This window comes from Castor canadensis, chromosome 15, assembly GCF_047511655.1.
Source record: "Castor canadensis chromosome 15, mCasCan1.hap1v2, whole genome shotgun sequence".
In the NCBI taxonomy this organism is placed as follows: domain Eukaryota; kingdom Metazoa; phylum Chordata; class Mammalia; order Rodentia; family Castoridae; genus Castor; species Castor canadensis.
The window spans coordinates 100,917,016-100,938,869 of record NC_133400.1 but is presented as its reverse complement, the minus strand read 5'-3'; the positions used below and the strand labels follow the sequence as shown (position 1 = coordinate 100,938,869).

Below are 21,854 nucleotides of genomic sequence, written 5' to 3'. Positions count from 1 at the left end.
GCTGTGGTCATGGTTACAGCAAACGCACAGTGCGATCTTCTTGTGACAGTGACTGTTGTTTGAGGGGCACTTGCTGATATAAGATGTTTATTAGTTTCTAGTTCAAGTCTCACGTTTAAACGTCCCGATTTTTCCTTTTTATTAAAATGCACTGGTCTTCTGTGTACACCTCTGTGGACCTTGACACCTGTACCACCAGAAGACCTGCACCGAGCAGCGGTGTCTCCTTCTTTTCCCCAGCAGTGGCGTTGGGTGGCACATGACACTCCTTTCCATCTGTTTTTGTCTATCTTCTTTGGAGCACGTCTCTGCTGTGACATTTGTTCTCTGTTGCTGCCGAGCAGTCTCTTGTTGTGAGGATGCCCTGTGGGTTTTGTATTTTCTTGTTGATGGACGCCTAGGGTGCTTCCATGAAAGTGGACTTTCGCGGTAAAGCTGATAGGAACATTCGAGAACAAGTGCTTTTGCTCGCTTGTTTTCATTCCTCTAGTGTAAATACTTAGCAGTGAATGGTCGGATCAAAGGGTGGTGTCTGGTTAAGTCTGAGAATCTGACAGGACTTTTCCCTTTGGGTCGCAGCGTTTGTCAATTGTGAGAGACTGGGTAGCCCACAGCCTTGTCAGGCTGACATTTCAGTTCAGCTGCTGAGCCACTGGCGTGGGCTTGTAGAGGGTCTCTGTGGCTTTGATCTGCATTTCCTGACGACTACCTGCACACCTCATTAAAATGCCTGGGGAGTCCTTTACTCATTTTCTGTGGTGGTATTTCTGTTTTCATTGTTCATTTGTAGGATAGAGTCCTTTGTCAGATAGATGTGTAGAAATATTTTCTCCCAGTCTGTGACTCATTTTCTTAATGCTGCCTTTTGAGAAAAAGCATGAAATTTTGATTTCATGCTTTTTTTTTAAAAATAATTTTGTGTTCTATACAATATTTCATCTATTCCAAAGTCAGTACGATATTCTTTATTTCCTTCCAGAAGTTTTATAGTTTTTAAAAACATTTTTATTAGCATATATTAGTCGTACAGGGGGTTTCATTGTGACATTTCCATGTATGCTTACAATGTACCTTGGTGGGATTCACCCCCACCATCTTTCTCTCTTACCTGCCTCCCCTCTACTGAAGATGATTTCAGCAGGTTTCAATGTTCTGTTTTCATACAAATATATAAAGTACATTGACCATATTCACCTCTACCCTCTCTGGTCACCCTATTCCTCCCTCTAGTGCCCTCCCTGTAACAGGACCTTCACTGTTTACGTGTGTGTTCATTGTTCTTGGGGGTTTTGCCATGGTTTTCCACCTGTGGATATACTGTACTTTAATTTCGTTGAGTCCTGTGATTCATCTCTAATTCTGTTTTGTGTGTGGTTTAAGGCCCAGCTCAAGGTCATTGTCCCCATATGACAATCAATTGCTATGTATCTCTCTCACCATTTGTTGGCAATACTTTCTTTTCCTCATTGACTTGCTTTGTACTTTGGTTGAAAATCAATGGACTATATGAGTGTATATCCACTTTGAGATTGTGTATTCTAGCCCGTCGATCTGATCACTTTGTGTGCTGATACCACAATGTCTTGATCCATGGTAACTGTGGCGCTAGTTGTGGGAGCGAGACTGACTTTTTAAAGGTCGCTTCGGCTTATGTAGGCCTTTGCATTTTCTTTCACATTTTAGAATAAGCTCATAAATCTCAATAAAAGCGCCTCATGAAATTTTGATTGGGATTGTATTAAGTCAGTGAATCAATCTGGGGAAAAATTGAAACTTCTTAACAGCGAGTTTTCCAAATACTTGTTTATGGCTCATTTTTTTAACTATTTAAGTGTTCCTTCCTCTCATCAGGCTTTAAAAAGCAGTTTTCACTGCAGCACCCTTGCATACATTTCCTTAAATTTATCCCTCAGTATTTTCAGTTTTAATATACTTTGTATTAGAATCATCTGGCCGTGATTTGTTACTATTTAGACATAAAATTGCTTTTTGAAGGTTAACCTCACGACATTCAAGGTGCCGTTTGTTTTGCTCAGTGGTTTACAGAATTTCTTCATTGTCACAGCCACCTGCGATTCACGTGTTGCTATGCTTGTATTTCATAAAATGTTTTCTCCTTGTTCCACATCACGCAGTCTAGAAAAGGGGGACTAGGACTTGAATTTAGGTGCTGTCTAATTCTGAAGCTGAGTCCCTTTTGATCTTGGGATACCATGTCATGTCACTTCTTTGACATTTGGGTACTGAGTAGAGTGGTACCTGATGGTCTTCCTGGGTCCCCCGGGATATTTTCACAGGATCCGAATTAGCCATTGGAACTCCTAAGGCAGACATAACTAGAAGAAGGTGATGGAGGGGAGGGCGCTTTTCCAGAGGAAGGAGGACAGAGCTTTTTCAGCATCCTCCACCCCACCCTGTGGAAGCAGTCGTGCTCACCACAGAGTTTGGTCCCTTTGCCCATGCTGAGTGCACTGGAGCTGCAGCTACTTCTTCCATGTTTGTGGATGCTGCAAAGCCTCCTCCCTTCTTTCTCCCCCACCCTGTGCTGCAGGAAGCCATTTCTGCACAGCCAAGGATCTCGAAGAGGAGATCAGGTCCCTGACATCAGAGCGAGAAGGGCTGGAGGCTGTCCTCGGCAGGCTGTCAGCGCTGAGCTCCAGGACCCCCTGGAAGCTGGCAGGCATTAAGGAGGACTACAGCAGGCTGAAGCGGGAGCTGCGGCTCCGGGAGGCTGCCCACCGTGAGTAGACACACTGTGCAGGACATTCTGTGCTTCAGGTGACCACACTGTGATGGGTGTCACAAACACGTGGCCTTGCATGGGTGTCATTTTCGGTAGGAGCCCTGGCAGGAGGAGTGGCATTTCCCCTTCCCATCCTATTTGCTAAAGGACTTGGGTTATTTGGAGCCTCCCCCACCGCCACCCGCACAAATCTTGAGTATTATTCCTCTTTGACAAGTGTCTTCCTTTTGTACCTTGGCTGTCGGCCCGTCTGCAGCCACAGGCTGACTGTGAGATTGAGGAGAGGCTCTTCCACGTGTGAGATCCTCTGAGGGCTCCTCTCCCCAGGGACAGGGACACAGAGACGTCTCCACCTGCATTGGAGCAGCTCACGTGTTCTGGTGCCTTGTGTTCACCTCGTTAGGGGAACTGAGGCCACCTCCAGGGTCTTAGAAGACACTGGCTCAGTTCACATGGGGATAGTGGAAACGGATTTCTTAAAAATGTGATTCAGTTTCTAATACAGAGTGAAATCATTACAAGCATATTCAGGCTTAAAATATAGTAGCTTCTGGAGCCCATTTCGTCACCAGAAGGAGAAAAATAACATACATCTTGCAGACAGACAAGTGGTGCAGATCAGTGCACAAAGACCCTGGTGTGTGCATGGTGCATGTGTGTGCATAAGCATGTGTGTGTGCGTGTGTGTGCACGCATGTCTTCTTTCTCCCTAGAAACTAGAAGTTGTTAGATGGCAGAGGTTATAGATGACACAGCCTGGTCCCTAAATGTTTTTTCAAACTAAGAAAACAAAAGAAAATGCATAATGAATAAGAAAAGAATATGCATAATGGCCGTGTGTGTCCAGTACGCTTATTTAAAAAAATAAGCATATTTAGGAGTCAGGTTTAAAATATGGGTGTTTGAAAACATCCTACAATGTCAGATTTGTATTTAAAATCCTAACAAAGAAATGTAAAAGCAGCTAGTGGAAATTGGGTGTGCTGTTTTGGGATGAATGAACTTTGTCGTAAAGGCCACCAGCTTGTGTGGGGAGCCGTTTCTTTGGTGTCTGAAGCCAGGGGCACAATCGGTGGCTATGGTATCTTTGCCATGAATTTCTGAGCTGGCCCAGTGCTCATAACCCACAACAAAAACTATGAAATCTCTCATGTTGTCACCACATAGTTTTTGATGCAAATGGGGAATAGATTCTGAGAATAAAGAAGACGTGAGCAGATTTGAGCAAATATAGCCCAGCACTATTTTCATTTGAATTGTCGAGCTCTTGAAAGCCATTAATATCTCTTTTTTTTTAAAAAAGGGAACTGTGCAGTACTTTTTGAGTCTCGTGATTGTCACTTCATGAAGTGCTTTCAAAATGATGAATAAAACATAAACAAATGGAATGAGAGATTGTTACCCGGATGGCTCTAAATTGCTGATGAGGCCCCTTTATGTTTCATACTTGAATTTTTCTGCATCAGCCCTTCTTTCCTTATATGTTGATTTACAAATGTTTTAGGCTGAATCTAATTTTTAACCAGTCTCAGGAGATTTGTCTGTGGGTGATGCAAATCAATAACCCAGGGTTGGTGAAGGTATGGAAAACAAATAAATAAAAAAATGAATTCCTCAGTAAATTGAAGCTTTTATCTATTGACATGTAAGAACACTCAACCAAGGTCCATATTTGGCTGTGTCTGGGGTTTTGAGAATTAATAATTCTGGGGGAATTATTATTATTATTATGATGAAGTGTGAAGGAATAGTACACAGCTACCTGGACACATATGCATGCATGAACCACGACTCTCTTAAGTGTTAGATAAAATGTTTTAAACTAAAACTATTTAATAAATAAATAATATCTAGTGTTCTTTAAAATCTATGACTTTTGCAATGGTGGCAGAATGCGGCATTTGGGGGAAAAGGCAAGGTAGGTATGGTGAGCAACTCTGAAAGTTAGGGACCCAGCCTCCCTTATTTTGTTCTTCTGGGCCCCTCAGCAGGTGCCACTCAGTCCCTGATGGCTGACCTGACACAGGGTGTCCAAGTCCAGCCAGAGAGAACAGAGGGAACGAGCAGATTCCTGTAGGAAGCTGCATGTGCCTCTAAGACCACCACATCCTGTGGACTTGACCTTGGTACCTGGTGGCAGTCAGTTGCAAGGGCCTCCCAGCTGGGCAGCCAGGGTCAGGTCTGGGGTTCTGTTTCTACAGCAGAAAGGAGGTTTGCAGACTTAGCACCAATTAGAGTGTCTTTCCTACAGAGAGCTCTTGCTGACGTGAAGCATGTCTCTACTGACCATCAGAGGTGAGCCCACCTCGCTCATCACTTGAGATGTCATTGTGTCTTGTGTCCTTGGCTACACCATGAGTCCACAGAGGACACAGCACTGTCATTGGGTTTCATTGGGTTGCTTCAGGATCTAGCATTGTGTCTTTTAAAGTAGTGAAGACTGTAAGTACTTGTTTGTTTACTGGGTCTGCTGTTGACACGAACCACCAGTCCTTCCTTGCTTCCATTTGATTGCAGATTCTGGTCCTCAGGACTCTCCTTGTTCCTTTCCAGGTTGATGAGAATGGTGGTGAGTTTGATTGCCTGGTGGGGTTGTCTGAGCTGGATATGCAGATTGGGGTGTCAGCAGAAAGCAATGTGTTGGTAGAAGAGGGCCTGAAGCGTGCGGAGGTCTCTGGGGCAAGGGGAGACAACCCTTACCACTGAGCTCGAGGACTGTCACCATGGTGCAGTCCCTGGGAAAAGGCAAGGAAGAAGTCCCTCGACTCCTATGAGAAGTGACATAAGCACAGCTGTGCCCGTAACTGGCAGGCTGAGTTTGAAATGCAGCATAGCTGTGTTTCCTAAGTTGGGTTCAGAGAAGTGGGAACACAGGTTTCTCTTGTTACAGTGTCACGCCCCTCCCCAAGAACTGTTGCTCCACCTCCTTGTTTACCACTGGGTATAAAAGACTCGCTGAAGGAGGACGGGAGGTGTTTTGATGGGGGATGGATTGATTGGTTGGTGGCTTGCGAGGGGACTGCTACAGAATGACGCTGCTGCAGCAGCAGAGTTAATGCCAGAGATTAGAGGAAACATGGGACAGTGCACGGATGAGCACCGAGGCTTTAAGAAAGCTAAAGAGAGAACATGGGACAGAGTGAGTCTAAGGAAAGAGACTTTAAAGAATAGAAAAGAAGCAAGGTTTTAAAGAATAGTGAAGAAACAAGGCCTTAAAGAATAAGAGAAAAGAAGCAAAGTGAAAGAAGAATTATTAGAGAAAAGCCACGAGGCTGTTGTGTGTCTCCATCTGAGCGCCCAGCACAGCACACATGGCCCCAGCTTTCTGCATGTCTGTCTGTCTATCGTTTATCCTTTCTGCATCTCCAGTCGCCCCCAGTTAGCCCAGTTAGGTCAGTAGTAACAGGAGTGAGAAAAAAGCTCACTCCAGACTCCATCAGCTGCTCCCAAGGCACAGGAAAACACAATGGAACTCTGAACACTGTAAAGTGTGAAGTAGATTGGAAAGTCAAATATATCTTTCACCCTCTAAATACTTAGGGAAGTCAGCGGGGACCCTCTCATTATCATGGATTTCAGTTTTTTTTTTTTTTTTTAAGGGAGAGGGGGTGAAGATGTTTCCTACATCTGCTTTCCAGAAAAAAAAAACCCCACCAACCTTGAGCTTCTCATGTCTGTTTTTCCACCTCCTGAGTCTAAAGTGGTGACCTGTATTGTTCTTTTTTAATATTTTTCATTCTGGAGTGTAACTCAGATTTAAAGGGAGTCGAGGTGAAGGGGAGAGGTCAGATCTGAGGATACTCAGGGCTAGAATTTTAGCAGGATGGCATATGGATGGTGATTATCTCTCCATTTTCTGCCTGCTGCCTGATGGGGGATGAACTTGGGGTCCAGTGGGGTCTGTGGCGTGGCCTTGAGCTGCCAGGACCAGCAGGAGAGCGTCAGCTATGTAAGGGTCTTGGTGAGAAGATCAGACAGATGGATTTCCTGTTTCTGAGGAAGCTGGCTGACCATGTCCAGCTTAATTCATTTGCCTTTTGATAACCAGGGAAGAAGGTGCAATTCTGGTGAGGACCACTTCAGGGAAATAGTGGGGTGCAGGCACCTTGCAATTGGGAGTCTGGGGTTGACCACATGTCCACACTGACAAGATCCTACTCTTAATTTCGGACTGCCCCGTATAATTTTTGAGTTTGAAATGATTATCGGCGTACTGGGGGTGTGAGTTTAACTCTGAAATCCAGGGATGCAGCTTCTTACAGAATTAAACTGCACTGGTGGGGAACGGCTTCTGCGTCAGACGGCCGGGAGTTACTCCTTCTGCTCACGTAGTCAGTGACTCTCCACGCCTCCTGGGTTCCCTTAGAAGAAACTTTCACGATAACTTAGAGCAAGGGAATAAAGTTGGTGTGTCTCCCCCTTTTCTTTCTCTTTTGGGGAGGATGGGAAGGAATGTGGGCTGGGAAAATTCATCTAACAAAAATAAAACTAACAAAAGTGGAATTTAAGAACAGAGACAGAAGACAATGGTGTGATGGTGAGAGTGCAAAACAGTTGACATGTCATCATCTTCCCCCAAAATGACTTCCAAAGTCCAGAGTCTTCAGAGGATGCAGAGCCAGGGATGCGGAGTGAGGAAATTCGGGATTCAGAGTGATGCTGGCTTCTTAAAGACAACTTGCTTGAGTGCAAATGTAAAGCCCTCACGGACAGATTTCTAACACAGGCAAAGGCATGGCTGTCACCAGCCTTTGGAAGCCAAAACGGGCTTGGCTTCTGGCAGGAGCTCTGGGGTGGGCTGTGAAACTGTGCACACATTCAGATGTGCAGCTAGGTACAGCTTTTCTACAAAGTGACAGAGTTTTTCAGCTGACTCTTTAAGGGGTCCTTCTAAGATTCCTCCAGTTTTAAGAAGCATCGTATTAAAGTCTGCTGTGGAGGTGAGCCAGCAAGGGCCTGGACTAAGACACTTAGAGCCTAGAACAGTGACTCAGGAACATATTCCAGAGACTCCCTAAGCCTCACCTTTCCTGAGTTTTGGCCACTTCTCACGGGGGACAGAGTGGCTCTTGGTAGCAAGGCCAAGTGCTGTCTGTTTTGAGGAATGTTGTAGTTATGTAGGAAGTGTATCTGCAGCTGCCTCTCTAAATCGGAAATTTTTGTTCATTTAGCTTGAAAAACATTGAACTGGATCTTTTGAAGTGAAACTTCTGAACATTTCAGTCTTTCCCTGAGGCTTTTCCATGGGTCAAGTTGTCACCTCTTTAGTAATTTACCTTTGGTTCATCTTAGTAATTAATTTATTATTTTATCAGTGTTCTGGCTAAATATGCATTTGCATTTTTCATTTCTCTCCACTTTCCCCTTTCCAACCATATGCTTGTATCACTCTTGTATTGTTATTCTCTTCAGCCACATTTGCCTATGAATTTCTAAGGTTGAAATTTGTAATTAATGTCCTTCCTCTGTTATTAAATAGTCACAACAGTTCTTTTGCAAAGCATCCCCATATAGAGCAAAAGCCTGGATTAGGATGTTGGAGGCTTCAGCTTAATTCCTGTCAGTCTTGAAGTTTCATCCCTTCATCCACCCATCCATCCATCCCTTCATCCACATCTACCCATCCTCCATCGACCCATTCATCCACTACTTGATTCATCCATCCATCCATCCATCCATCCATCCCTTTATCCACCCATCCACCCATCCATCCATCCCTTCATTCATCCCTTCATCCACATCCATCCATCCATCCATCCATCCATCCATCCATTCATCTACCCATCCATCCAATAAGCATTTATTGAGTGCTTACAATATGCTACCATGGATTAGATGGTCCTTGAGGCTCCTGAGGTCACTGTGAATTAGTAGAGAATAATTAGTGAAGGGACTATTCTAGTCCCATCTGGGTGACTTCCCATGATTACTCACAGACTATGATCAATTTTTTGCTTGCTCTCAATCACATGCATTCTCCTTCTTCAGTTTTTATCACTGCAAGTTTTCGAGAAGTCCTGACTATTGTCACATCCTTTCGCTTGCTTTCTGCACTCCCTTAATGATACCTCAGTCATGCTCCATAGCAGAATGCTTGATGGCTTTAATTGAATTTCATACCAAATTTCAATAGGCAGCTTTGTGACATTGCCAATTTGACTTTAAGCAGTAGGTCTCTTAGGTATCTGCAGATTGTCAACCAGTGACTCTCTGAGTCTTTACATCAGTGCCTACACTCATGTTATGTCCTGAGGATAGAGCTAGGAACGGTGACATGGGTTCCATTATTCTCAGAGGGGCTGGGTTTGGGTGAGGGGATTGATCACTGGCTGCTTTTAAACTCTTCCTCCCACCCTAGGTTTACGTGCCCTCAGTTATTGTGTTCCATGTTTTAGTATCAGTGAGATTTGCAAATGCACTGCTATGATTATCAGAACTTCACTGGAGATAGGGCCTGATTCACATCGATTCCCAGAGGTTTAGCAGTGAGCTCTTTACAGAATTCATCTCCCGATGCTGTTCACCGTGTGGTCAGCACGCATTTCCGGGGTCCTCGCATGGGCACAGGTGAGCTCCTGCTCCAGCTCGTGTGGATTCAGTGTGTACTCAGAGAAGGACGGATCCCCTGCATTTCATCACTGTCTTTCAGTAACAAATGTCTACCGTGCATGTCCCTCCTTGTCAGTGAGTTCCTGAGAACCAGGCTCTGTGCCACGGCTGGGCGGGCACTTAGTCTACCCCTGGACCACTACTGTGGCCGCTCCAGTGTGATGGCCGTTTACAGATGGAAAAGCTGAGGTGGAGAGAAGATTGTGTCACCAGGCCACACGGGATGGGGCTAGGCTTTGAGTCCTCATCCCCTGCAGTTTCACCTCGACATTGTTTTCTGTTCTTTACCACTGGAGACCTCACGTGAACCCACACTGTGGCTGAACACATGTAAAGATTCGTGATTATGACCAAAAGCCCACTAAGGTCATTGGTGGATGATGGTGAGCTCCTCGGACAGGGGGATTTTTTTTTTTTTTAATTCTTAAAGTTTTATTTATTTATTTTTTTCAGTTTTGAAGTTTTCAAGCCCCAAACCCAAGTTTTATCCTAAACTGCAATTGTACCATGCTTGGTGGGTCATTCAGCCTGGTAAGGGGTTCTGTAGATGACCACTTATGCATTAAAACCCAAACTCTGGTTTTCAAGGGTCACTAGGGAAACCTGGCAGCTAAAACAAATTCAGGAGGAGTTACTCTGCAGCAGTACTAACTCCAGGCCACTTTTCACATGTTTTCAAGGGACTTCTGAGAGTTGTAGTTTTAAGATGCATAAATCCCAGTGTTTCCCTTTATGTTCCTATAAGAAAGGCACCGGTTAGAAGACTGTAACCTTACTCACCTTCTGGTAGAGGTCCTTAGAGCCCTGACGTAAGAATTGGCTATCCGTCATCTCACTGATTACAAGGAATTCAACTTATAAAATGTGACAGCAATCTTTCCAGGCTTCTTTTGAGTAACTTTTTGAATTTTCATTAATAAGACATTTAAAATATTCTATAATTCAGTACTTTGAGGAATGAACATGGAGGATTTTTTTATTTTTTTTTTGAGACAGAGTCCTGCTGTATAGCACAGACCTTGAACTTGTAATCCTTCTGCCCCAGCTTCTGAGTTCTGGGATTACAGGAATGTACCACCACACCTAGTGATTTTTTGTTTTTGAACTGAGTCTAAGTTTTGCAGAATTCAATTTTCTTGGCAGCAACAAATACGGCATCTTTTATGCTGTCACAGATTTTCAATGATTAATTTTGTAAGAAAAATCTTGGTTCCCTCTTTGGCACTGCTACGAGTTATGACTTCCTGGTCACACCCCTGCCATTTTTGGTCTGAACTTGCCTTCTTTAAAGCTGCCATGTATAAGCAACCCAAAAGAGACAGTGTTTATTTGAGAGACCATCCTCATTTGCGGCTGGTTTGATCTTCCAGGTTTTCTCGCTGTGTGCAGCAGAGAGGGCACCCCGACAAGTGCCATCCTGCCCGCTTGCTCTATGGCTGCCCCGGGGATATTCTCCTTTTGTGACTGGTGTTTTTTGGACTTGGGGATGGCTGTTCCTTTCAATCCACTTTCCTCTCAGGCTTTTATATAACTGGGGAGGGTGGGTACGTTGGGGGGAAGGCCCCCGGGGGAGTGCATTGCTATTTAATATCAATGGCCAGAGCAGAGACCATCAGAGCTGCTTACCGATCTACCGACATGCATCATCAAAGATTCAGGAGCCAGACCTCTCACAGCTCACACGCCCACACAGCTACCGAACTCAATTCCATTTATCTGTTGGCGTGGCACTCCGCAAAGTCTTTGTAACCCATTAACAACTGATTGTAGGCTCTGCCTTTGGATTTTATTACAAATTAAATTTTGTTTGGCAGAATGTTATTAAATTTTTGGCTGTTTTATCCTGTGAATGTCTCTCCTCTCCTGTGTTTACTATGACTGCTTCGTACTCCTTGCATCCCCAAATATATATAAATATCTTCTTCTTCCCCCAGAAGGAACACAGTGCAATTACATCAGGATAGCGGGATGTTCTCAGCAAGGTGGCTAAAATCTAGAATTTCCTTTTATCTCTGTACTGGCCCAGCACTTGACATGGTCCATGTGTACCCATTATGTGGGGAGAGAGAGAGAAATTAGAATTTGATAGGTACCTGTTTATCCTTCACCAGAGAAGGTGGCTGAGTAGCAGTGGTGACTGGATCCCAGTGGATCTCAACTCCGCCTGTGCTGGAAGAAACTCAGAAACCCTGGACTGTGAGCACCATGGTGACATGTTGAGGTGTCAGTTTAGAAGGGGATTCTGAAGCGTCCTAAAGCACAGCGTGAAAAAAAATCAAGCAAAGGGCATGGATAGATCTCCCCAAGTTGTGTTCACTGGACTTGGCCTTTGAAGTGAGGGAACTACTGAACCTGGGACCTTAACAAACCAATATCCCCTTTTCAGTGAGTCTGGGAAGGTCTTATTTTACCCTTTCTCCACTGTTAAGAACTAGGAACTGAGAGACGGTGCCTGCTTTCCCTCATGATCCTTTCATGTTTAGCACATCTCTGTCTTTATTTTCCTCTTTATTATTTCCTGTTTTCTTGAATAGATCTTTTATAAAAACACTTCTGCCCATAGGAGTTGTTATTTCCTGGACTAATGGAGAACATCTGTTGGGGGTGCACGTGGCCAGAAGCTGTAGTCTGGGGACGGGATATCCCAGGAAATGGCAGACCAAGGTCCTCCCTGTCCTGGGAGAATGACAGTCAGCAGACAGGATGACCTTTGGAACCATCGCTGATGTCTCTATGGTGTGGACACCGGGTTGTGGCGGCTCCTGCCCTTCTCTGCACAGATAGCATACAACGTTGGTGTTAAGTCAGAGCCCTTCCGAGATGAACAGCAATCCCAGTCCTGAGACACAGTTGCAGTTTAGCCTAGGAAGGCACCTCCTTGCTGCTGCCGGGCATCATGCTCCCCTCCACCCCTTCTCTGCCTGTCCACAGCTTTCGGATGCTCCTCTCGGCTTCCACATTCTTTCCTCCTCCTCCCTCCAGTCTCCCGTGCCCCGAGCCCCAGCGCCCACTCCCCGCCTCTGTCCAGGCTTCATCCTGACTGTTCCTCTCAGTCTAAACTCCCCACATCTCTGAGCCTCTGGTGACGAGACACTGCCCTGCATCTCCCCCACGGGGTCTGTCTCAGGACACAGCTCTCGGTGTCTGCACCCTGTGTCCTCCCATCTAAGTGTCTGTGTTCTTGCTCTGCCGGCACCTGGCCTCGTGCTGGAGAGATATCATTGCCACTCCCTTCACGCTCTATAATTATTCATTCCACTTTGCCATGTTTAATGGGTTACTTAATAGCATTTTGAAGAAGCCTAAAGACTATAAATAAATGCTCTCTTTGGTGCTGAAAGGGTTTTGTTTTATACAACATAAAATTTAGAGCACATTTTTTCCTCAGCAGCCCTGACATTAATATTCATTAGGAGCCCCAAAGTAGAAGCTATTCTATTTTAGCATAATGAAGTTTACCGTATGCCTCAAAGTCATTTGTGATCCCATGTCTTGTCATGACAATTAGAAAGGTCGTCTGTGTTGCAGTTTCCATTAGATCCTTAAACCTGCTGATGGCTGTCACTGAACGCGTGTTCAGTGCCGTTGTGTGCACTGTATCCTGAAGTACCCACATCTAATTACCAAGCCCGAACATGCTGTTGTTTAGCCTTAAGTGTTATTTGGGCATAGAAGCTTCTAAAACATCCACCTTCTTCTCACTGAGTAAATCGGTCAAATCGCTCATTTCCACGAAGCATGAAACAATGAGGTTCCTATTACATTGGATAGACAAATTTGTCATCAAGACCCTGGTGTGTTTCTGATCTAAGTATTTAATCCACTTGAAAACTGGGTTATCTTCATTATGTGGGATTATATGGAAATACAGCATTGTATTTAATTCTTCACATGCAAGTGTCGATGGGGTGAAGATATGAGGGAACTGGGTTTCCTTGTGGAGCTTGGACAGGGAAAAGACTGCATCGTAAGTAAAGCAGGTAATTTTTTGGGAGCTGATGCTGGAGAAAAACGGTTCCTGGTCTGGCTTGGGAAAGGCCAAGGGTCACCACAATTGAGGTACCTACACCTCCTACCCCTCCATGTTCCTCTTGTTCTCAGACTGCTTTGTTCTGTCTTATAAGGGAGAGGCTGAACTTCACTCAACTTTAGGGTTTAAAACTTTTGTTGGCAGACAAGAAGGAGAGAGAAATTGTGGATTCTATAGGGCTCAGATTCCTCACTCGGGGACTCTGAGACCCCGTGGCGCATGAAGCCTGTGATGGCTGAAATTTCATACTGGGGTTTAGTTTTTAAATTAATCAGTGCAACATGGACTCACGGGATGTAGAGCTGAGAGCTGCCTCCCCTCCTTTCCATGTTGGTGCATCTTGGCGGCCGGCTCCCCGGTCTGTCTGGAATCTGTGCTCAGGTCTGTCAGGGACAAATGGTGAGTCTGCATTCCTCATATGAATGAGTATTAATTTTTAATATTAAAAATCATCTTTCTTACTTGAGAGTGATAGAAAAAGAGGAAAAAATTTAATATCTCTGGTATGCATAAATGGAGAGAAAAAGGCCACATGGTTCATGAATATTGAAGGAAATGACCATGGCATATACATGAAATGTCTCCTCGTTCCTTTCCCTCTCTTTTCCAAGGGCCTGAAGCTGTTGATGGTGGGCGTCTGTGTTGTCATTGCCTGGTATCTCCCAGGTTCTGTTTGATGCTGACGGGATGGATGTCTGCGTCCGTTTCAAGAGCCGTGTGGAAGTTTCGGTAGCCTGTGCGGTGATTGTAATTGGCTGGTTACACACTGCAATGTGTAACCACACGATGCACTTTGTGGGGCCAGGAGCTTCTGTTTTAACTCCCCAGGCAGCACTGGACTCTTCTGCCTCCTCTGCTTTCCCCCACTCACAAGCCCCAGCTGACACACAGCACTGTTGAGGACTTACGCCAGCGCTGTGACCGGCCTGGGGACAGAGCACGACAGGATGTGACTCCTGGCCTCAGTAAGTGTGCATTCAGTGGTGACAGATGCAAATGCAGAGGAAATAGGTGCTGGGTGGTGAGGGCTGGCGTAGAAAAACAAACGAGGGTGGCAGAGCAGCGGGGAGCATGTGTCTTATGGAGCCAGGGAGAGCGGCAGGGAGGAGGCAAAGTGGGCCTCGGCTGATGTTCCAGCCAAGAGGAGGGCACAGACCCCCAGGGCAGGGGACACAGCACATGTGGGGGGCAGATGAGACTGGGGCTTGAATCCTGGTCCTGCCCTCAGTAGCTGGAACGGTGGCTGCTTCCCAGGTCTCTGAGTGTCAGTTTTCTCCATGTGAAACAGATACTACTACAGTCATCCCCCTCAGCCGAGGTTCCTCATTTCTAGGTCTCTGTTACCTGTGGTCAGATGCAGTCTGAAAATATTAAATGGAAATTTCAGAAGTAAGTGGTTCATAAGTTCTTAACTGCGTGCAGTTCATCCTGAGTGGTGCAATGAAATCTCGTGCCTTCCAGTCTGTGGCCTGGGATGGACTCATCCCTCTGTCCAGGCTGTATAAACTGCCTCCTGCTGGTCACTTAGTAGCCATCTTGGTTATCAAATGGACTGTCGAGGCACTGCAGTGTTTATGTTCAAGTGGTCTTTCTTCCCTCTCTCTTCTCCCTCCCTCCCTCAAATATCTTGTACTGTACTGACATTCTTCTGTGTGATGAGATGTACATCGTTGACCTCACTTTGTTCGGTCAAGTTTTGTTGCAGTGTATTTTATAATTATTCTAGTTTAGTATTAGTCATTATAAGGCATTAGCCGTGTCTTACAATGTGCCACGTTACAAATGAAACTCTGTCTTATGCATGTATACAAACAAACATGGTATGCATAGGTTCAGTGCTCCCTGCTCAGGCACCCACTGGGGGTCTTCGAAGGCATCCTCTACAGGCAGAGAAGGGGTAACTGTCCTAATGAGACTGACCTCGGCTGGGAGCAGATGAAGTGCAGAGACGCCTGTAGCAAGCTTGAATTGCTGCCCTGATACACGGTAAGGACTCAGTAAATACTGGTTCAGAGGATTATCCATCCGGCAGGACTGGGGTTCAAGGGTGAGAATGATGGAGACAAAGCTGGGCAGGTGGGAGGAGTCGGCCCTGAGATCCTATTGTGTGGAGGGACCAGGGACATTTAACTGTTTCCAGGTTTGGGCAATTGTGCCATGTGGACTTTTTAAGACTGCGGTGGCTAGCAGTAAGGAAACTTGGTTTCTGTGACTTCCATGGTCTTGAACACAGGCTTAGACATTTCACAGCTATTATGGCACAAACAAAAATACTGACCACTGAGTGCTTCTGAGGATGTGCACAAGTGTGGTTTTCGTTTGTTGCTGGCAGGAATGTCAAGCAGTAGAGCCACCTGGAAACCAGTTTTTCCATTTCCTGTAGAGGTAAGCATCATGCCTGGTCATGTGTCCTAGCAGTCTCACTGTTAGATGTTTATCCGGTACAGATTAAAAGTTGTGGGGAGTGCATATATTAAAAAGACTGAAAGATCCCAAATCAATGACCTAATGATACATCTCAAACTCCTAGAAAAACAAGAACAAGCAAATCCCAAAACAAATAGAAGGAGAGAAATAATAACAATAAGAGCTGAAATCAATGAAATAGAAACCAAAAAAACCTTGCAAAGAATTAATGAAACAAAAAGTTGGTTCTTTGAAAAAATAAACAAGATTGACAGACCCCTGGCAAACCTGACTAAAATGAGGAGAGAAAAACCCCAAATTAGTAGAATCAGGAATACAAAAGGGGAGATAACAACAAACACCATGGAAGTTCAGGAAATCATCAGCGACTACTTTGAGAACCTATATTCAAATAAAATTGAAAATCTTAAAGAAATGAACAGATTTCTAGATACATATGACCATCCAAAACTGAACCAAGAGGAAATTAATCACCTGAATAGATCTATAACACAAAATGAAATTGAAGCAGCAATCAAGAGTCTCCCCAAAAAGAAAAGTCCAGGACCTGATGGATTCTCTGCTGAATTCTATCAGACCTTTAAAGAAGAACTGACACCAACCCTCCTTAAACTGTTCCACGAAATAGAAAGGGAAGGAAAACTGCTGAACACATATTATGAAGCCAGTATTACACTCATCCCAAAACCAGGCAAAGACACCTCCAAAAAGGAGAACTATAGGCCAATCTCCTTAATGAACATTGATGCAAAAATCCTCAACAAAATAATGGCAAACTGAATTCAACAACACATCAAAAAGATTATTCACCACGACCAAGTAGGCTTCATCCCAGGAATGCAGGGGTGGTTCAACATATGAAAATCAATAAACGTAATAAACCACATTAACAGAAGCAAAGACAAAAACCACTTGATCATCTCAATAGATGCAGAAAAAGCCTTTGATAAGATCCAACATCATTTCATGATAAAAGCTCTAAGAAAACTAGGAATAGAGGAAAGTAACTCAACATTATAAAAGCTATATATGACAAACCTACAGCCAACATTATACTTAATGGAGAAAAACTGAAACCATTCCCTCTAAAATCAGGAACCAGACAAGGATGCCCACTATCTCCACTCCTGTTCAACATAGTACTGGAATTCCTAGCCAGAGCAATTAGGCAAGAAGAAGGAATAAAAAGAATACAAATAGGTAAAGAAACTGTCAAAATATCCCTATTTGCAGACGACATGATCCTATACCTTAAAGACCCAAAAAACTCTACTCAGAACCTTCTAGACATCATCAATAGCTATAGCAAGGTAGCAGGATATAAAATCAACATAGAAAAATCATTAGCATTTCTATACACTAACAATGAGCAAACTGAAAAAGAATGTATGAAAACAATTCCATTTACAATAGCCTCAAAAAAAATCAAATACCTAGGTGTAAACCTAACAAAAGATGTGAAAGACCTCTACAAGGAAAACTATACACTTCTGAAGAAAGAGATTGAGGAAGACTATAGAAAGTGGAGAGATCTCCCACGCTCATGGATTGGTAGAATCAACATAGTAAAAATGTCGATACTCCCCAAAGTAATCTACATGTTTAATGCAATTCCCATCAAAATTCCAATGACATTCATTAAAGAGATTGAAAAATCTACCGTTAAATTTATATGGAAACACAAGAGGCCACGAATAGCCAAGGCAATACTCAGTCAGAAGAACAATGCTGGAGGTATCACAATACCTGACTTCAAACTATATTACAAAGCAATAACAATAAAAACAGCATGGTACTGGCATAGAAACAGACATGAAGACCAGTGGAACAGAATAGAGGATCCAGATATGAAGCCACACAACTATAAGCAACTTATCTTTGACAAAGGCACTAAAAATATACGATGGAGAAATAGCAGCCTCTTCAACAAAAACTGCTGGGAAAACTGGTTAGCAGTCTGCAAAAAACTGAAACTAGATCCATGTATATCACCCTATACCAAGATTAACTCAAAATGGATCAAGGATCTTAATATCAGACCCCAAACTCTTAAGTTGATACAGGAAAGAGTAGGAAATACTCTGGAGTTAGTAGGTATAGGTAAGAACTTTCTCAATGAAACCCCAGCAGCACAGCAACTAAGAGATAGCATAGATAAATGGGACCTCATAAAACTAAAAAGCTTCTGTTCATCAAAAGAAATGGTCTCTAAACTGAAGAGAACACCCACAGAGTGGGAGAAAATATTTGCTAACTATACATCAGACAAAGGACTGATAACCAGAATATACAGGGAACTTAAAAAACTAAATTCTCCCAAAACTAATGAACCAATAAAGAAATGGGCAAGTGAACTAAACAGAACTTTCTCAAAAGAAGAAATTCAAATGGCCAAAAAACACATGAAAAATTCTCACCATCTCTAGCAATAAAGGAAATGCAAATTAAAACCACACTAAGATTCCACCTCACCCGTTAGAATAGCCATCATCAGCAACACCACCAACAACAGGTGTTGGCGAGGATGTGGGGAAAAAGGAACCCTCTTACACTGTTGGTGGGAATGTAAACTAGTACAACCACTCTGGAAAAAAATTTGGAGGCTCCTTAAAAAGCTAGACATTGATCTGCCATTGGATCCAGTAATACCACTCCTGGGAATATACCCAAAAGACTGTGACACAGGTGACTCCAGAGGCACCTGCACACCTATGTTTATTGTGGCACTATTCACAATAGCCAAGTTATGGAAACAGCCAAGATGCCCCACCACTGACGAATGGATTAAGAAAATGTGGTATCTATACACAATGGAATTTTATGCAGCCATGAAGAAGAACGAAATGTTATCATTCGCTGGTAAATGGATGGAATTGGAGAACATCATTCTGAGTGAGGTTAGCCTGGCCCAAAAGACCAAAAATCCTATGTTCTCCCTCATATGTGGACATTAGATCAAGGGCAAACACAACAAGGGGATTGGACTTTGAGCACATGATAAAAGCGAGAGCACACAAGGGAGGGGTGAGGATAGGTAAGACACCTAAAAAATTGGCTAGCATTTGTTGCCCTTAATGCAGAGAAACTAAAGCAGATACCTTAAAAGCAACTGAGGCCAATAGGAGAAGGGGACCAGGAACTAGAGAAAAGGTGAGATCAAAAAGAATTAACCTGGAAGGTAACACCCACGCACAGGAAATCAATGTGAGTCAACTCCCTGTACAGCTATCCTTATCTCAACCAGCAAAACCCCTTGTTCCTTCCTATTATTGCTTATACTCTCTCTTCAACAAAATTAGAGATAAGGGCAAAATAGTTTCTGCTGGGTATTGGGGGGGGGAGTGGGAGGGGGTGGAGTGGGTGGTAAGGGAGGGGGTGGGGGCAGGGGGGAGAAATGACCCAAGCCTTGTATGCACATATGAATAATAAAACAATAAAAAAAATTAAAATTGGACCAAAAAGAAAGTTGTGGGGGCCGGGAGTGATGGCTAACACCTATAATCCCAGCTACACAAGAGGCAGTAGGCACAAGGATCATAATCCTAAGCTAGCTCAGGCAAAAATTCAAGACGCTATCAGAAAAAATACCTAAAGCAAAAAGAGTTGTGGCTGCGGCTTAAGTGGTAGAGCATTTGCCTGGCAAGCACAAGGCCCTGAGTTCAAACCCCGGTACTGCCCTCAAAACTTTATGGCCATGCAAAAATGTGTACTGAATGTTTGCAGTGGCATCGTTCATAATTGTCCTGAACTGGAAACAGTTAAATGTGCCTGGTCCATCCACACAAAGGGTACAACATCAGTAAGAAGGACACACTGTAGGGAAATTAAGGTTTGGGGACTGGGAGGGTCACCTGGACACTGGCAGTACAGGATGCTGGTAGAGGTGCAAGGTTGCTCCGTATCCAAGAATCCATCCATGTGTGAAAACCCATAGGCCTGCATGAAAAAAAGAGTGGTTTTTACTGTATGTAAATGAAACAAAATGTTTAAAAAGCACTGAAATTCATAACCCACTCAGCATGGCATTTCCTGTTCTATCTTAGTCAGCCTCCCTCTGAGTCTGACGTTGTTGTCACTGCTACTATGTTGTGACCCACTGCTGTCATCATGATGAGGCAGAGGTCCCCTGAGGTCGCCCTGAGCCTGCAGACCTTCCAATGGCAGCGCCGGTCTCAGGCCAGATTCCAGTCACACACTCACAAGATCTGTGTCTCCATGCATTGCTGTCTCTCTCCTCCCCTCCAGGAGTCACAGAGTGGGTGAGAGTGGTTGTCCTCAGCCTCTGTCAGGGCACTGACCAGTCCGTGTCTGTCATCCTGTGCAGCCACCGGTGCGGTTTACAGATGGTTGAGGGTTTTCTGTTGGTACCAGAGAGTAAGTTACCTGTTGAGTATTTGCTCTCTCTTTTTATTACTGCTGTGGCTAAGTTAAATCTGACTTCTTTTCAAGGAATGCCCGCCTCCCTGGAGGGTTTTTTGGTAACCCCGGTGGAGACCTCGTTCAGTTTTTGTTCAGATCACAGCTTTAACTTGGTCTTCTTGAAAGTCATTCAGGTTGTAACCCAGAGCAGCTCTGTGGCAGAGTGGAGCTGTTAGTTAACTCACATAAGCCGCCCCACACCCCCCAAGCCCCGGGTGGGAGATAATTCCTAGAGAAATTTAAAAAAGAGCAGAATATCAAATAAAGGGAAACGGCAAAAAACGTGGAGAAATTTCTTTTTGTGTACTGTACAGTTATTTATTTAAGGATGTGCCCAGCCTCTGTGCCAGCGTTTTGAGGTGATCATGTCTGTGCCCGAGTCTGTGCTTGTCCTGTAGATGGGGCTCAGCAACCAAGATCTGTGGAGTCAAGATCATTTCAGAGCACGTACAGTTTGAGAACCCAAGGGGACTGGGGGTGATGGTGTTCCATCTTCACTCAGCCCGGTGTTCAGAGCCATCCTCTTGCTTGCCCCTATGTGGGTATTTTAGAGCTGACATTTGAAGTGGTCCTTAATGACATCCCGTGACTCAAACATTCTCCTTTTCCAACAAGGAACCTGAAGCCTGGAGTGATGAGCGGACTTGCTCCTCACGCACACAGGAGCTGTGTGGTCGGGCGGGTGAATTTGGATCCCAATTGTGCATGGCAGTAGGGCATGAAATGTAGAAGTTTAACTTTTGTGAGCCTCAGGTTTTGCCACATCCATTCATATAACCAGTTGGTGACCGGGTTTCGAGCCCTGGAATTTACACAGTTTGGAAGCAGGTCTTGTTAAAGGAAAAGGTAGACACGAAGATGGATCAAGACTGGGTGCAAGGCTCTGGAAAGGATCCATGAGAACAGGGGATCCTGAGCCTTGTGTATGATTAGATCCACAGATCTGCTGACACCCTTGGCTGACTTTAGAGTGGGTCAGCTATGTGCCGTGCTGTGCAGTAGCTGGCAATGACCTCTTGTCACAACAGCAAGGCCCCTGCTGGGAGCTGCCAGCAAACTGACCGTTAGCCCAGTGTGGCAGATGGGGAGATCCCATGGAGAAATGCTGTCTAAACATATGACAGGGATGCAGTGGATAAATACAGGGAACCTGCGGGGGCAGATGGGATAAGCAAGCCGGTGGGGACCATGAGGAGTGCGGTGCATGCTGGTGGGCTGGGGGGGAGGGGAGAGCATAAGCTCCAGACTTAGGCAGGGTCTCTTGTGAGCCATTTAAAGAGCTTGGAGACTCTCCTAAGAGCAGTGTGAGTGATGTGGCAGTAGGGCTGGATGTGAGTTGATCAGACTTGTGTTTAAAAAAAACCAAAACAAGTTTGGTGTGGCTGCGGGGTGCACAGTGCAAAGTGAACTCACAAGGGCCTCGCTGTGGGAGGCTTATGGGGAGGAGCAGAGAGGTGGTAAGGAAAGCTGGGATATGGGAACTGGGCTGGCAGGGGGTCACTGAGGCATGGAAAGTGTGTGTGAACAATGAAGCCGCAGAGATGAGGATGAGGATGAGGATGAGGAGGGGGAGGGCTGGGGCAGGTGCAGAGTCCTTGCAGGTCCAAGGCTCTGGTTCCATTTTTC

The 21,854-nt window shown here is 44.6% G+C and overlaps 1 protein-coding gene across 11 annotated transcripts in view; it reads left to right on the top strand.

The window, feature by feature from the left end:
* The window catches only part of Disc1 (DISC1 scaffold protein), a 247,190-nt gene that overhangs the window by 121,725 nt on the left and 103,611 nt on the right, over positions 1-21,854 (top strand). For 10 of the 11 annotated variants that reach the window (XR_012442231.1, XR_012442228.1, XR_012442230.1 and 7 more), the window contains one exon: positions 2,552-2,740. Coding sequence is in view for 6 of the 11 variants with exons in the window: in XM_074056876.1 (XP_073912977.1) it covers positions 2,552-2,740 (189 nt within the window). In the remaining 5 variants the exon portion in view is untranslated. Of the gene's footprint in view, positions 1-2,551; positions 2,741-21,854 lie in introns of those variants that run through there. The other variant, XR_012442232.1, reaches the window with a different exon arrangement.